The sequence below is a fragment of the Streptopelia decaocto genome, assembly GCF_964273445.1.
Source record: "Streptopelia decaocto genome assembly, chromosome: 1".
In the NCBI taxonomy this organism is placed as follows: Eukaryota; Metazoa; Chordata; class Aves; order Columbiformes; family Columbidae; genus Streptopelia; species Streptopelia decaocto.
In genome coordinates, this window is record NC_138663.1 from 70311375 (window position 1) to 70329018 (window position 17644).

The following is a 17644-nucleotide window of genomic DNA, read 5'->3' on the forward strand; positions in this document are numbered from 1 at the left end:
CAAATCATATGACAACACACAGTAGTACAGTGAATTTTATTACAATGGTTAGATCTTTGCTCCCAGCTTTTGTCCCTTAAATCAGGATGGGAGTGCATTGGTGACGTGTCTGTATCTTTCAGGGAAACATGGGCTGCATAAAAACAAGTCTGTCATTCAAATGATTACTCAAGTCCTAACAAGTATGCTTTCCCCTGTAGGCCAAAATATGCCCTTTAAAGTCAATGAGAGCTGTGTACAATGTACCAGACAAAATGTGACTGCTTAATAGAATTATAGGTTTATTGTCAGAAAACAAGCAATAAATCTTCCTAAGGAAGAAGAATGTCAATGTAAATAGCAAAAGATTAAAATTTGCTTGCTGGCTGGCTATGATGTGCTGAAGGCATGCATACCACAAGTAGTTTTTACTTTTAAGTACCAGGTTTTAATTTAATAATTTCCTTTTTTAAAAGTCTTAATGAAGTTCATGTATGTATTACTTCATGTCATGAAAGCATAACAGATTTGGTAAGAACTCAGTTCTCCAAGCTTCCTGAGACAAATAAAAGCAGAAACATTCGGAATTAGACCTCGAGTCATAATTTAATTTTTAGTATCCTACCACTTTCCACAAATCCATCTTTCTTTTCTGGTAGAGAAGACTTGATTGCACATATGCCGAAATAAAAACTCACATCAGTTTAGGACTGAGGCAACAAATGGTACATGAGCCACAGGTAGGTCCTACAAATATGGAAGCTGCTGCTGCTGCTACATTGGTCCCCTTGAGGAAATGGAAAACAACCAAGTGCCTTCTTTTGTATTTCCCCATGATGTAGCACATGGCCAATGGATTTGGCACTTCTTACAGACATTAACTTTATTTTTTGAGACACACCTAGTATTTCCACACTTTAAGAATCAGAAATGGTAGCAATTACTTTTCAACCTGTCTTAATAAAAAAGATAATAGTATTCTAATTGGAGTGATTATTTTTTTGTAGTGAACCCTTCATGTTTTTGTTTATTCTTCTCTGCCATAGCCATGTTGATTTAAATGATCCAACAGGTACCAAAATAAAGTGAATGAGAATTTGAACATACTGAATATTAAATACAACTAAATCAAGTTCATCTTGTGGCCTAGAAATAGAGGAAATAGATAAAAATATCCAAAGATATGTTGCAAATTTGTAAATCACACTAAGTTCCTTAATATATGGTTGGTATGCTGAAGGCAAGGGAAAGATTAAAAGTCATTCACAGTTAACTTAATGCTGAAATATATAATAATTTAATGAATCTTTTACTGGAACACTCTCTGAAAAGCAGCTTTATCTGCTGAGTTGGAGACTAAAATCACTGAGACACCTAAGATGGGGACTAAACAATTGTTGGGGACTAAAATGCATTGTAGAACAGGATCTGTTATTATTTTTGAGATTGGCTTCAGTTACATTAAATATTTAACATTGTTGCCCTAGTGCATGGTTCAGTGTTTATAAAAATAGCTCTATATAATTCTGGCAAAACATTGGTATTTAAAAGGTATTTAAATCTTTTGCATTTTAAATCTTAAACACAAACAATTAAATATCAAAGGTTAAAAACCGTAGTTTTAAAAAGAAAAAAAGGTGTAAATCAATGTGATCTACAGAGATGACTACCAGGCTCCTAGTAAAAGATCCTTTTTTAAACATAAAAGAATTGAAACATAATATTGATGTAAAAATAGAAATACAAAAATTGAAGGGCATTTCAGATGACACATGGAGAATAAATTTTAATTTACATTCAATCTAAAAAGGACAAAAAAAAAATCAAGCAAGATGTGTTCTCACTTCAACTGAACTGAGGTGAAACTAAGTATGTGATTGACAGATACTCAATGACACACATCTTCACGCTATGACTTCCTCTTTGCAGAGGGAGGTGATTGTCCTGCTCTGCTCTCCACTGGTGTGGCCTCACCTGGAGCACTGTGTGCAGTTCTGGGCACCACAGGATAAAAAGGATATAAAGCTACTGGAGAGTGTCCAGAGTAGGCCACAAAGTCGGTGAAGGGTTTGGAGGGGAAGCCATATAAGGATCAGCTAAAGTCACTTGATTTGTTCAGCCTGGAGAAGAGGTGACGGAGGGGAGACCTCATGGCAGCTACAGCTTCCTCACAAGGGGAGGAGGAAGGGCAGGCTTTAGTGACCAAAGACAGAATCCGAAGGAATGTCAGGAAGATGTGCCAGGGGAAGTTTAGGTTGGACATTAGGAAAAGGTTCTTCACTCGGAGCGTGGTGGAGCACTGGAACAGGCTCCCCAGGGACGTGTCACAGCCCCAAGCCTGACAGTGTTCAAGAAGAGACTGGACAACACCTTCAGACACATGGTGTGAACTGTGGGGTGTCCTGTGCAGGGACAGGAGCTGGACTCATTGATCCTGTGAGTCTCTTCCAATTCAGGACATTCGACGAATCTGTGACTCTACTTCTTTCAACCTTTAGTCTCTAAGACCGCAAATCTAGTAGATCTATATACCCATTCTAATTAGTCAAATTTCTCTCAAGCAAATTTTCCTACAAAATTTAGATATTGGAACAGAAAATTCTATACTAAATATAGGTTTTTCAATAGTCTTCCAGTGTTTTTGAGTTCAGAAAAACATAAGTTAGAATCCCATCCTACTCTTGGCTTAATTAAAAAAATAAAAAGTTTTAGACACATTATAAGAGAAAAAATGGTAGAAAAGGAAAACTAGAGGAAATAAAAATTTCTGCACCAAGATATTATTTAATATCACACTGGATCTTATCTATTCCAAATTAATGTGAAGTCACCCTGTCAGAATCCAGTTTGATTATTCATTTGACACTACTGGAAATAGTTGTTTTAAAACAGTATGCACAGCACTGTAGACATTAAAAAGTCAACCACAGGCATGGAAAAAAAAAATTAAGAGAAAACAGTGCACAAATGTCTTGCACAAAATTTAGTATGACTAAGGAATCATAAAGAGACAAAATCAAAGTAATTAAATTATTTAAAATGTCAAATGACATTTTAAATAACAAAAAAAACCAATATAGATAACTCAAAGAATAAGAATTCCTATAAAATAACTAGACAAATTCAGTTAAAGTTTCATGCTCCAGGATAAAGCTGACATTTTTGAGGCACTTTATTCATACTAAAATCAAATCTGACATTCACTGTTTACTTAAAGGGGGTAGTGGATAAAGCTCCTTAGAGAAAAGGGTTATAAAACTCTTCATTAACGATTACAGAAAGAATTTCCAACCAATTCCATATGCAAAAATTATGAACAATTACACTAAGGACACATTACAGAATAGAAAAAAACTTAGAAGTTGACTGAAATACTTTGACATTCAATAACTGTGCAGAATGAATGGAAATGATGCTGCTTCTAGATGAACCAAAGAGAAACTTCACATGTTTAAGACAGACTAACAGTAGTCAGACAATGCAAATAATGGCAATGTGCTCCAGCTGTGTGTAGGTAGAAAGAAGTGGAAGAAAGTCTCCACTCCTGATGCAAATGGAAATATAAGAGATTAAGGACTAATGAGTTGCTATTGAAGAGCCTGCAGGAAATTACTGTCAATTCAAAATGGTGCGATCGAGCTGCCAACAGTGAGGAGTAAGCATAGAGGGACTAGATGATCTGCACTAGTGGTCCTATTGACCAATTTATTTCTGATTTAAGCTAGTTTAATAGTAGACCTATTTTCACTTTCCTCACTGTTTATCCTTTGTAAATGACCAACTTCAGATATAAACAAGCTCAAATATCCTTATGGATGCTAAATGTAAACTTCTCCACACACAACATAATAGAAGAGTACTCATTCAATACTAATCTTAACTAGTAGTAGAGTGAAACTTCTGAAGTTAAGTCCTGTTTCCTATAATACTACTCAGTTCATAAAAGCACGGAATAGAAGAGGACAAACATATTATTTCTACTTCCTTCTCAGGACATTACCAATTAGATTCAAGGTTAGTGATTTTGTTTATTGAGAATACTGATATAACTGAATTTGATCTTGGGCTGCTACCACCATATGAAAGAAAGAGGTTATATACTTTTTTATTTTTATAAAGAGCCTCAGAGGAGAGAAGTGTGTTAATTTTTTCTCCTCCTACGGGAAGCAAATCAAACTGTCTTTTGAATTACATTTTACTGTTTACACACAAGCATAAAACCACAAGTATGCAGCATTAACAGAATACTTGAAACCAAGTTTCAGAACATTACAACCTTTCATAACAAGGCCAGTGCACTGGCTGTAAATCATGCTCAATAGAATACCAATAAATTTTCAGGCTATCACATAAGTCAGTTGAGAGGAAAAGTTAATGACCTTCATGTGCATGCAAACTACACAATAAAGATAATTTGTGAACATAAAATAGCATCTGTTGTTAATACCAAAATGCTTTCAATGAGCTGAACTCAGATCACAATTTAAATTTGACAGACTGCATTTATGCCTGATCTTTAAGTTACGGTAATAAGAAATGCTGTAAATTTCAACCAGTGCATGAATTTGTGCTTTCATCTTGTGAAGAGCTTAACTTTATAGAAATATACATGAAGAAATATAACATAGAAACAAACTGTTTGAAAAAATGAATGACAAATCTGAAGATGTAGCTCCTGAATCTGTCTTCTTGTGCATTTTAAGATGTTTCAGGATTAAACTTCACCAATTTCTCACTGAATGAAATGAAACCCATTAGCCACTGGTAACTCACCCTTTTCTGCTCTTTAATATATTCCATCAGTTCCTCTCTTGTCCTTTTCACTGCTTCTTCAATTGCCTTTTCACTTCGGTTTTGCTCCTCCATTAATGCTTCTTTAACAATTTCCTTTTTAAAAGGAAACATGCAAGTGTAAATATTAAAAGTATTTCACAAATGTAATACAGGTCAACCCTTCCTACCAAAATTTTATCCTGACCACACTACTTTCTCAGTGATAGTTATCAGAAATGTATGCAATATCTTCACAAAAATTTATGAAATCTGTACTTCAATCACTAAAGGGCCTAAAGAAGAGTGAAATAAACACTTTAAATCTGTTTTAATAGATACATAATGTTCCCTGAGAGCAGAAGAGAAGGAAGCAATACAGGTATTATACTCCAACAGAAGCAGGGATGTACTAGTTACTATGAATAGAGTAGCATAACATAGCATAGCATAGCATAGCATAGCATAGCACAGCACAGCACAGAAGAGCAGAGCAGAGCAGAGCAGAGCAGAGCAGAGCAGAGAAGAGAAGAGAAGAGAAGAGAAGAGAAGAGAAGAGAAGAGAAGAGTAGAGTTCCAGTTGGAAGAGACCTACAATAGTCATCACGTCCTGACCACTGCCTGACCACTCCAGGGCTGACCAAAAGCTAAAGAAAATTATTAAGGGCATTGTCCAAATGCCTCTTAAACACTGACAGGCTTGGGGCATCACTCACCTCTCTAGGAAGCCTGTTCCGGTGTTGGGTCACCCTCTCAGTAAAGAAACGTTTCCTAATGTCTGGTCTAAACCTCCCCTGATGCAGCTTTGAACCATTCCCATGCATCCTAGCACTGGATACCAGGAAGAAGAGCTCAGCACCTCCCTCTCCATGTCCCCTCCTCAGGAAGCCACAGAAAGCCACAAGGTCACCCTTCAATCTCCTTTCCTTTATATTGCATGGCTGTTTAGAACTTGCATGCAGGTTGTTCTAGCATCACAATATCTAGAGTCCTAATGACAATAAATTTGTTTCCAAACCTTGGGAAATTCCAGGTTCATTCTGTCCACAGCAGTAAAAAGCAAAAATGGAATCCCACCCAGCCCCCAAATTAGCATTGCCCTACATCAAACCTGATTCAATACTAGAAATGCATCACAGCAGAGAAAGCCAAGAACCACTTCTCAAAAGAACTCTATCACCTCCCATACAACTTATCTGTGTACGTTATCAGCTCAGGAAACAACTGCCTGGACCAAAGTCACTATCCTAAAACTTAAGTCCCAGCATCCCAAATCCACTCATGAAACAGTAACATTATTTTGATTCCAAAATGCAGGAAAATTAAGTGACAAGCACAAGACTCCTGAAAACAAACCATATAAAAATGGAACATTACATTTACCATATGCTATTAGTGTACAAAATCAAGAATACCAGCACTGGACTAAACCCCATTGTTTTTAAAAACTCTTCAGTGGAAGCATTTCAACTGAAAAAGGAACTGTTATTTCTTACCTTTAGCTATTTGTTCCTTTTCAGCCAGAACTACATAGTTTCTGCAAAAATATACTTTTGCTATCTGTGTAACAGAAAAAGTCTAAAATTCCAATGTTGAAATGTGCAACTATGTAGTCCCTACTGTTCTGGGATATAGCAAATACAGAAATCATAGTTGTGAAAAATTATTATAATTTTTTTTGTATTTTAATTCTGTTTGCCACAGAAAAATCCGGAGACAAAGGTCTCTTTCACTACAGAATTCAGGCAAGACTAACTGAAAAAGTAGCAGAAAATTATATATTCTAGAAATACACTGTTCTTGTAATTATATTCTCATGTTGGCTTAATTTGTCAAAAGGTCCCAAAATAGTCTTGTATTAGAATTGAAAAAAATCCCACCATTTACCCCCTTAAACTCCTAAAAGGAAATTACAGAACTGATAAGGTGCTATCCCTTAATATGTAGAACATTTTACATCAATAAAATACAACCAACTAAAGTGTGTTAAATTTTCTTGATATCATGCTACTTGAAAAATTACATGAAAAAAGCTCCAAATAAAACTAGAATTAATTTCTACAAGTCTATTAAAACCAAACCAAAACACAAGAAAACAGAAACCACTGCCAATACCTTCATGGAAGACTACTTTATTACAAGAATATTAAAACAGAAAAAATAAAACTGAAAAGAATTACTTTGCATTTAACATGGCAATTTCCCAAAATTAAGACCAGTATTAATTCTCTGAAGAACATACAGATAACAGTGAAAGTAAAGTTGTATAACATCTTGTTGAGGCAGTAAGCAAAGCATATCATAACTATGCTAGTTTTTACTGTTATCAATGGTTATTTCAAGACCAACAAGTTGATTAAAAAAAGTTATTTTCTAACATCATATATCCATCTTTCTTTTACCACAAGGAACAAAAGGTTACCGATTCCTTCATTACTATTAAATAAAAAATTTGCCTTAACTTTTTAAGTTGTTTTTTTTTGCTTTGTCAAATTCATAATACTTATAAAGTAAGAGTTTTATAATAAGGAGATCCAAAGGTACTCTTAGATTCCATAGAAACTCCAAAAACTGGAAGATTTAAGAATTCAGTCAGGTTCCTAATTGTTTTTCAGTGGCTCACTCTACAGTATAAATATTAGTTTTTCTATTTATTCCGAGCATCCAGCAGTTCAGAAAAAAATTAATAATCCTGAACCAGTGGATATTAAAAAATCTCAAAATTTTGAAAAGCAAATACCTATTTTAAAAGGTACTGAGAATAGCTAGTATGATGAACAGCTATTCCTAGTTCTCTAATTCCTGTGCTTTCTTTAGGTTTGTAAAGATTTTTCTAATTACACAGGGGATGACTCAAAATTTGACTGAGAACATCTGCCACAGCACATACTAAGTTAAATTTTAGAGAACATAGTAAATATAGCTTTACTGCAGTAAAGCCTTCAACACTGTTTCCCACAGCATTCTCCTGAAGCCACTGGCTGCTCATAGCTTGAATGGGCATACTCTTTGCTGGGTAAAATACTGGCCCCAAAGAGTTGTGGTGAGTGGAGCCAAATCCAGTTGGCGGCTGGTCATGAGTGGTGTTCCCCAGGGCTCAGTATTGGGGCCAGTTCTGTTTAATCTCTTTATCAACAATCTGGATGAGGGGATTGATTGCACCCTCAGTAAGTCTGCAGATGACACCAAGTTGGATGGGAGTATTGATCTGCTGGAGGGTAGGAAGGCTCCACAGAAGGATCTGGACTGGGTGGATGGATGGACTGAGGCCAGTTGTATGAGGTACAACAAGGCCAAGTGCTGGGTCCTGTACCTGGGTCACAACAACCCCATGCAACACTATAGGGTCAGGGAAGAGTGGCTGGAAACTTGCCTGGCAGAAAGGGACCTGGGGGTGTTGGCCGACAGGTGGCTGAATATAAGCCAGCAGAATGCCTAGGTGGTCAAGAAGGCCAACAGCATCCTGGTGTGTATCAGGAATAGTGTGGCCAGCAGGACCAGGGAAGTGATTGTATCCCTGGTACCCAGTGGTGAGGCCGCACCTTAAATCCTGTGTCCAGTTTTGGGCCCCTCACGACAAGAAAGATACTGAAGTGCTGGTGCGTGTTTGAAGAAGGACAACAAAGCTGGTGAAGGGTCTGCAGCACAAGTCTGATGAGGAGAGGCTGAGGGAACTGGGGCTGTTTAGCCTGGAGAAAAGGAGGCTGATGAGAGACTTTATCACTGTCTACAACTACCTGAAAGGAGGTTGTAGCATGGAGGGTGTTCATCTCTTCTCTCAAGCAACAAGCAATAGGACAAGAAGAAATGGCTCAAGTTGTACCACGGGAGGTTTAGATTGGATATTGGGAAATAAACATTTACTGAAAGGGTTAATAAGCACTGGAACAGGCTGTCCAGGTAAGTATTTGCATCACCATCCCTGGAGGTGTTTAAAAGACATGTAGACATGGTGCTTAGGGCATTTTTTAGAGGTGGACTTGTTAGCATTAGGTTAATGGCTGGAATTGATGATCTTAAGGGTCTTTTTCAACAAACTGATTCTATGAATCATCTACCATATTCTAGTTAACCAAACGAAGTACTGATATATCTTCCAAATATATAAACATTTATTACTTGGTAAAACAAAATTAATATAATGAAACTAGAACTGAAATTCATTATTTCAGATGCATTTTAACTATATGTATCATCTGAAAATTACCTCAACGATCACAGTCTGCCATGACAGTGGTAATTCTACAGACAGTTCATGTAGTCAGCAGACAGCCTGATTGTATACAAAGACTTGTACTCCAGTGGGCTTCATCCTAACATTTGTATTTACCAGACTCCTGCTCTAGAAATGTTAATTTTGGCAATTAAACTTGACCAACGATACACAAGGATGAATCACATGGTTCTATTTCTCTGTGATTTGAATGTCTGTTTCTCAACTGAGTTTAAATGTTATCCTGCTTGCTAAATTCAGGAGAAATGAAACAGTACAAGAAAACACACAGCTTTCTTCCCAGGCTTATGTCTTAACAAACAGACACTACAACCACTAACAACACTACTGAACTGTCTGATTTAGTTTGCACTGTCCATTACTCACAGCTCATGATGGGGAAACATAGACCATTGTAATAACAATGACAGAACACCGAAGACTATCAAAAGACAGATTTGCTGCAGTATCAGTGGACTGGGAAGAAAACTCTTTTATCCTTTCCAGTTCTCAAAGGGCTTCAAAGAGCAAACATCATACAATACCCAGTCTCCTAGTCAACTCAGTCACAGGTTTTTGCTCTGTCCTTCAAACTAATCAGTGATACTAGTTTTTCCTTCTGTGAAAAGGATCTTCACACCTTCTTCTATACGACCTTTCATAAAGTGTTCTCCTCTACGTTCTCGAAGTCATCATCTGTCTTCGCTCTATTTCTCTCCGTCGTTACAGTGAATTATCAACTGATATGAAAATTATTGAAAATGTGATAGTACTGATTACTAGTGTTTAACAAAGTGTTAGCGTATGTGCTTCTTTTTCCTTCATCTCTTTCATTGCTCTTTCCTGTTATGCTATACCCTTTAGGTTTTATCCTAATTTAGATTTCGGTTGCAAAGGTAAAATTTGTCCCTTATTTCATCTTTAGCTAAAAAGGGTACAGAATTCTTTGAAGCTCGTAGTGTTATTTTAATAGATTCAAGAAAATGGGGAAGCCCAGTTTCACATAAGAATTTGAGGAACAGCACTCCACAAATTGCACTTGAGGTGTAACTCTTGGCATTTCTGTTTTTTGTTTGTTTGCTAGAATACCTAATAAAAAGTAAAATAAAGGTATTCAAGTACTCAATTGACAAATCATATTCAGCCACATAATCACAGTCACATATTCACTACATATATATATCTGCAGGAAGACAGAAAAAAAACACTGTACTGTATATACCAGAGAACTCCAGTCAATTGTGTGGTGGATTTTGTTTGTTTGTTTGTTTGTTTTTATAGCCATATAATTGTTTTCAGTTTTATAGGAAAATTCCTTTGTTTTCACACAAGTATCAGGTGGCAGTACTAAATTTTATCTAGGAAATGCAACCACAGACAGCAATATTAGTGTTTTTTCAGAAAATAGTAACCCTCAAATTATCATGTCTGCGGTTATAAACTACTTCTGAAGTCAGACATGGTTAAAGCCTGCATGCAGCAGCCTCCTCCTCTTCCAGACTTTGCAACCATATTAAAAATAAACCTATCTAATGGCAGCGATCTCTTTCCACTCAGTGCTACTAAGTTCCGTGCTTCCTCACATGCAACATTTTGCAATTATGCAACATTTTTCTAAATGAAAAATGCTTTTCTGTGTCCTTACGGATTCACCATGGTCTCTATAAACACTGGACACACTAATATTTCTGCAAGAAGGTGGAAAAACAAGAAGAAAGTGCAACTGAAAATATTGGTTGGAGATACTCTTGAGAGAAATGTAAGCACACTCTCCCACTGAAAGCTGAAGAATATAGTAAAGGCAACGGAAATTGGAGAAGATGTCCTCTGAAGGGCAAGTTTTTCTCCAACACATTACATGATACTATGTTATTGATAGCCTATTTGGGTACGAATTATGATGTTGAGAAAAGACCCCAACAACTTCTTATATGACTCCACAAGATTTTGAACACAAACAGCTATGTTATGATAGTCCAAGTCTGCTGCTGAATAAATACCTTTTTTTTTCTTCCAAGGATTAACACTTTCCTACCCAATCAAAATCCTACGAAGACTAACAAAGTTATTCCTGGAATTCCAATACCAAATATGCCATTTTGCTGAGTACTTCAGAAACACAGAATAAGTGGAGTATTTCAAACTCTGCCTCCCCCATAGGATTCTGTAACCTATGTATAAGATGAAACAACAAACGGATGAAGAAAGACGGATAAACCAATACTATGTTGTATTGCCTTAACTGGCACTGCACTCAATGCTTTGTATATCAAAGATGAGAAGAGTTTTGAGGATGTATTTAGGAAAGGGCCATTCTACAGCTAATAAATCTGACTGAAAGCTAGATTGGGAAATAACATTGCAGACAAACTTTTTTATTTACTAGTTCTTCCAGCCTTCTCAAATAGGGGAAAAATATCTAGAAAAATAACAATTTTCAACAAAAAATTGACAGTTAAGCAATGGCAGAACAGAAACAAAAGCCAGTTCTTTAAGCCTACAGACAATGTCTTAATGTTCACTGACATATTTTTTGTTCACTAATATATGACTGGGTGTGGAATTCCTTAAGATATTCAACACAAAATTGATTCAGGCTTGCCAAAACTATCAACGGAAACACTCCCTCAAATATGAATGAGCATGAACATTTAAAAAGTTTTAATAATGTAATAGCTAAGTAGCCATTCAGTTTTTGTGATTAAGCACCATGTGTTCTAGACATTTTGCTTTCACCTTCCAAGCAATGTCATATACTGCTACTTGTAAAAAAGCATTTAATGTACATTAAAGCCCATACAGTACAGAATAATATTTTTTTCAGCTATTTAGATGTTTGCCAGTAAAACTATATTAATACATTCCAAGATAACAAATTACAAATTTATTGTTCTACAAAGAACATGACCACATGAACCCTCAGGAGTGTGAACATATCCAGTTGTCTTGAAAGCTTAGAGATTAACCCAGCAAAGACTATTGGGAAGTTCACCTTTTTTCCTTTCCATAAGCCTTTTAGTCAACTTTTCTTGCAAAAATGCTTGTTCTTTGTATATCTCAGTATATCTCAGTTGTGGCTTGGCTGAATGAAACACTGCAGCCTCCGTTTTCCTGAAATACTTTCCCATTGGTAAGATCATTTTGCCTTAGTGCTTTTGCTCATGTCCAAGAGGAAGCAGAGTTTATGTTAGTTCTTTTAATAAATTAAGGGCTTTTTTTTTTCCCCCTAATTCTTTGCAGCCTTCAGAACACTTGAGTCCCTAATGTATCTGCTGTGTGGATTATGGCAATGATGAACTTGTTTTTTTTCCCTTGAGAATTAGGGTAAACTGCAGTAGATTATACACAGTATTTCAAATTTAAGACTTCAGGAAATGACAAGGGTGATTCTTTGCTCTGAGTGCTTTAGGAGAGTTATTCATTTCAAATATGACATGGACCTAAATTTCCAGGGCTCACCCTGCAGCTGCCTGCTTTCTATTTGACTTTTAATGAAGTTTCTTTAAAACAAAAATTGCGGTGTATAAATTATCTTCCTTTGCTACTCTCTCTCCTCTCTATTTCACCTCATTTATGTAATTGAGTATATAGCTTTGTAAAATGATAACAACTACCAAGCAGAGAGGTTCATGCATATCATTATAGCTATGGTAGCTACTGCTACAGCTAGTCTGCATTGCCCACTAATTCTAAATACAATGTATCATGCTTCTATTTTAACCAAAATTGTATGGATCTCATAACCCTATATACCCAAAGAATTTTTAGATTTCAGTTTCTTCAAAGAGTAAAAATAAGCAGAAAGACGATGACAATGGAGAACTCTGTCTGTTGTTTTTTCACTGAAGCTTATAGTTGCATCTCAGGAGCTTCACTGCAGCTTTGAATTCTAGGGAAAAATCTGCTTCAGTCAAATTACCTGATATAGTTTCTCCTTATCTAGATGGCAACCACTTCTTTATTCAAATAAGTGCTCTAGAAAAAATATTGTAGTGGAAGACTTTCACCAAGCATTCCTCTCAACACTGACAACTACCAGACATATTAAAGTCTTCTTGCAGGGAAGTTGCCACTGTGAAAAATGCCAAACAATGTCTCAAAAATAGAGGAAAAAAATATTGGAGACATGCCAGGCTACAAATAGCCTACTGCATATATGAGTTCCTCATCTATAATGACTTTTCAATGTGTTGTAAAAGGATCATGAGGTTACTGCACAAATTAATTTTATCTTTAATCAAAAGACTGCACACATCTTTCAAGAAGAACTTATTCTCTCTGATTTAAAATGCAAGCCAACCCTCCTAAAAACTAAGAATCCTCTCCTGAATAAAAAAAATCTCTTTTAGAAAAGCACTAACTACCTAGATAACACATGCATAAAACCTGAAGATGCTGCCAGTTTCAACCAATAGGAAAGTCTTTTGAGCTTCTAATACCTTATGGCCTCTGGAGACGGTGCTCTAGAAAAATTTCTGCCATTTCCTTGGTGATGTAATACATCTCATCTATCCCTTCAGAGTTATAAGACTTCAAAAAATAATATCTTCAATTTAATTAAAAATCCCATGTCTGTAAGTAAAGACCCAAAGTCACTGGAACAGTCAAAGCTTTAGTGAAAACACATTTGACATTCATGTTGCTTTAATCATTTAATTTCTTAAAAAAAAGAAGGGGGTATGTCAAGGTTGCTCCATCAAGCCAAAACATTAACTCAGTATGCCTTAGTTCCGACTTTCACTGTAAGTTTACTGCTATTCTGCTCTTCCATATATGGTAACAAAATATTTGATATTAATCATGAGTTATTTACTGAACAGTCCCAAAGCCCCCAGATTTTTCTCTGGCAATTAATAAAATCTTATATGGATGTAGCATCTTCTTATCTAAAAACTCAACGTCTACCTGACTGGGGGCATACAATTTTTTAGGACAAAGTTTTGTCAAGCATGAATATCTAACAAGTAGAAGAAATCATAAAATAGTTTGGGTTGGAAAGGACCTTCAAAGGTCATCTAGTCCAACTCCCCTGCCGTAAGCAGGGACATCTTCAACTAGACCGCGTTGCTCAGAGCCCCGTCCAGCCTGGCTTTAAATGTCTCCAGAGATGGGGCATCTACCAGCTCTCCGGGGAACCTGTTCTGCATAAAGCAGATTTGCATCCACTATGGCTCTCCTTCCCAGCCACTCCACAATGACAACAAAAGTCTACAAAAATACCTGTATACTTTACTTTGCACAGTAAACATTAATCTTTTCTTCTTCTTCTTTCAAACAAATTATTTAGAAAATGAAGGGAAATCTCACTGCAGAATTCAGCAGAACTGTGACCTTCAAAGCTTTATTGTTCTTATGCTAAAGTTTCCTGACTGGAGAAAGGTTACCTATACTTTACCTATACTTTAACTTTTTTTTTTTTCCAATTGCTACAGGGTTCTTCTAATGCCTGCATTTAAAACTGGTAAAAAAAAATAACACCTTTATTTTTATAAATTACTGAATAGTAAATTCTTCCTTTAAAACAAAGAATAAAAACTCCTAAACTTATTTTCTGGTCTAGAAGGCAAAGCAGAAGCCAACAAATTCAAACAATTACGACACAGAAATTTATTTTCCCTCATTTTTATAATTTAAATGTTTTACATTGTCCTGGTTTTGTTAAAAACAAGTTTCTCTTTTAGTGAATTTGCCTGTCAGCTGAAGCCTTCATATTAGCTGCATTTTCCTGGAGAACCAGACACATGTTTTGGTAAACATAGCAATGGAATGTGAAGTTATGATAACAAATTGATGCACCTCTTGCAAAAGGGCCATTGAGACCATTAAACTGACCAACTGTGTATAACATCCCATTCACATGAATACTTCATATAAAAGTGGGAGATCACGAGGATCTCGTCCCTTTTGCTTATGGCCGATATTAGGAGAGGACCTTGCTAGTCGTCCCTGCAAACTGAGGCCTAGTGACAGACTGAATCCAGCTCCTGTTGGCTGCAGAGTCCAATCCAGGACTTCAGGTGCCGGCCCTGCCATTGCTGAGACTTTCAAGATTGGTTTTGTATATTTTGTATTATTTTCTCTATTCTTATCAGTAGCATTAGTAAAACATTTTTAATTTTTCCAACTCTCTTCTCTCTGTCCTTCTTTCCCTCCCGATCGCCTGTCCTTAGTGGGAAGGGGGAAGTGGGGGTTCACAGTACATCTGCCACGGTTTTATTGTCACCCCGCAATCAAAACCCTCGACATACATATACACAATAGTGCTGCAGATTTTGAAATACATCTTTCCCATCTAGTTTATCAACTCTTGCACCACGCATAAGACAATGTATTTTTCCCTAATGGTTAATCTAGTTTTATTTTTCAGTGGTTTACCTTGATGTGCATCTTCTCTGTTCTTAATTCACATCCATTCAGCAGAATTTTTTTTTTCTTAAGGCCAGGGTAGTAGGTTCTTGGTTATGATTCTCAGTGTTTACTGACACTGTACCCCAGTTTCTACTAACACAATTCTCTTGAGGTCCTGTTTGGCTGTCAAATTTGGGCTCTCAATTTCTGGTTTGTTATTATTCAACTGTGACATAAACCAAAATATATTTAAACCACATAGCTTATCAAGTGGGTTTGTACCTCGAAGAAAATTATAAAATTTGGAATGTCTTCAAATTTTTCCATTAATTATTCCTAGAGTTACTTACAGGTGCCATGACCAGAAGCCATTCTGCCTCACCTATTTGCAAAAGACTACACCAGCCTTTTCTGATCTTTCATTTTGCAGACTTGCAGTATTGGTGAAGGAAAATTCCTTCTCATTAATACTATGCTTAATTTCTTTGTTTTAGCTCAAATCAGCAAAGCAAATCTCTTCAAATTAATTCACAACAGAATAAAATTGAACTTTAATATAGGTTTCTATAACAATTACTAGGGTGATACAAAACTAAAAAAGAGAAGTAAATATAAAACTATATTTTCTTCCTCACACATGGATTATTTCCTCTGGTGAGAAATTGAAGAAGATAAAGTAAGAGAGGAGAAATATTGTTAAAAACAAGTCAGGCTTCTCTTTCCTAGTATTATGTTCCAAAATCATGCGTTAGTCTGAAAGCAAGCTCTCTTTCTTGAAACAATAGTACTGCTCTTTTTATATGTCACATACCAAAAGATTATTTCACATGTTCACTTACATTCAGCTACACTCAGTTGTTTCATTACTTAAACATACTCATAGTATCTGGTGACAATTTTGAAGCAGGAAGCATAAAGAATTACACAGCACAGAATAAAGAATTAAATGAGACAAGACAGCCACAATTTTACACAATTTCATTGTCTAAAATGTTAGACTCTATGTTTTACTTTTGGCCATTACCGAGCTGACTTGACAGACTATGTTGTCTAAATAATAACTGCAAGAAAGTCAACAGTGCAGTTACAGCTCTTGAAAGACAAACCTTACAGAAAAATAACATAAATAAGAAACAAATCTGAGTGGAAAGCTCTGTGCAGGTTAATCCTCTTCAGGCAGTTAGAAACCTTTCTTTTTCATAGCTAGCACACTCATTATTTGGACTTAGTTTGAGAACAAGAGATAACACCCCAGCACTGAGTTGTTTTTAATTGCTCTGGTCTGAGAGCCAAGGACATTCTGAGCGCTCTGCCCACAGGTGTGAGGCATCGAGGAAGTGGGGGCAGAGATGGGGCAGAGCTTGACTGACACCCAGACTGATCAATAAGAGTATTCCACCCCATTAGCATCATGCTAATTATTTAAGGAGAGTTGGGACTTTCCAGTTGGCTCTTCTGATCTCTCTGGCTCTCTCTCTTCTCTTCGCTCTTTTTTGTCGGAGCTGGGGGAGTTTCAGTTGGGACGTTTAGTCCAGCCTTTTGCCATTTTGCAGAGGCCCCTGGGCTTTTCTGCCTTTTTTCCTCTTCTCTCTCTCTGGGATCAGCTGCTGGGACCAGGTGCTGTTTTCCTGGGACTGGCTTCTTAGCGTGTTTGTGAGGAATTGCCTTCAGCATCTTTTATTTCTATTTTATATATATATTTACTAGTAGTGTATTAGTATTTTGTTATTTTAGTAAAATGTGTTTATCTCAATCCAAGTTTCTCCCTTCCCTTTTGATTCTCTCCCCTATTGGGGGAGTCAGGGAGGGGGTGAGTGAGAGGCTGTCTCAGTTGTATTGCTAGCTCAAGTTAAACCACGATAATTACCAAGTGTTTTTCATTGCTAAACCAAAGTCACATCTGACACCATATATAGGCATTATATCAGTTGGCAAATTAGCTCTGCAGGACTTTTGTTGTCAGAGAATTTTAGTTGTTGTCAAATGTTTATAATCATAATGGCGTAAAGGAGGCAAGCAACTTCTCAGCAGAGATAACAAGTGAAAGTTTTTGCAAGAAACAAATTTCTACAAGAAAGTCCATCTTCCCTAAAGAATTGTACTCATTAATAAGAGAATAAAGTGTGTAACTTCAAATATGCTATACATTTATGTGAGCTCATTTCAGAAATCTCAAGAAAAATCTGCATTTTCCCCAACTGAAAACAGATTAGAAAAATAAACCTAACTCAAGTGAGAAATCATCATGTATTATAACTGAATAAGATAAATTATTCCTATTACTATCAAAGATGTCAGAACTATTCAGTATTAAAAAAGATGGAATTAACTAAC

At 36.3% G+C, this 17644-nt stretch overlaps 1 protein-coding gene across 5 annotated transcripts in view; it reads right to left on the reverse strand.

Moving 5' to 3' along the window:
• Positions 1–17644, reverse strand: part of CCDC91 (coiled-coil domain containing 91) — a 138476-nt gene that overhangs the window by 23987 nt on the left and 96845 nt on the right. For 4 of the 5 annotated variants that reach the window (XR_014183169.1, XM_082043740.1, XM_082043741.1 and 1 more), the window contains exon 12: positions 4753–4866. The exons of the other annotated variant lie outside the window; for it this stretch is intronic. Coding sequence is in view for 3 of the 4 variants with exons in the window: in XM_082043740.1 (XP_081899866.1) it covers positions 4753–4866 (114 nt within the window). In the remaining variant the exon portion in view is untranslated. The remainder of the gene's footprint in view (positions 1–4752; positions 4867–17644) is intronic. 5 annotated transcript variants of the gene reach the window in all.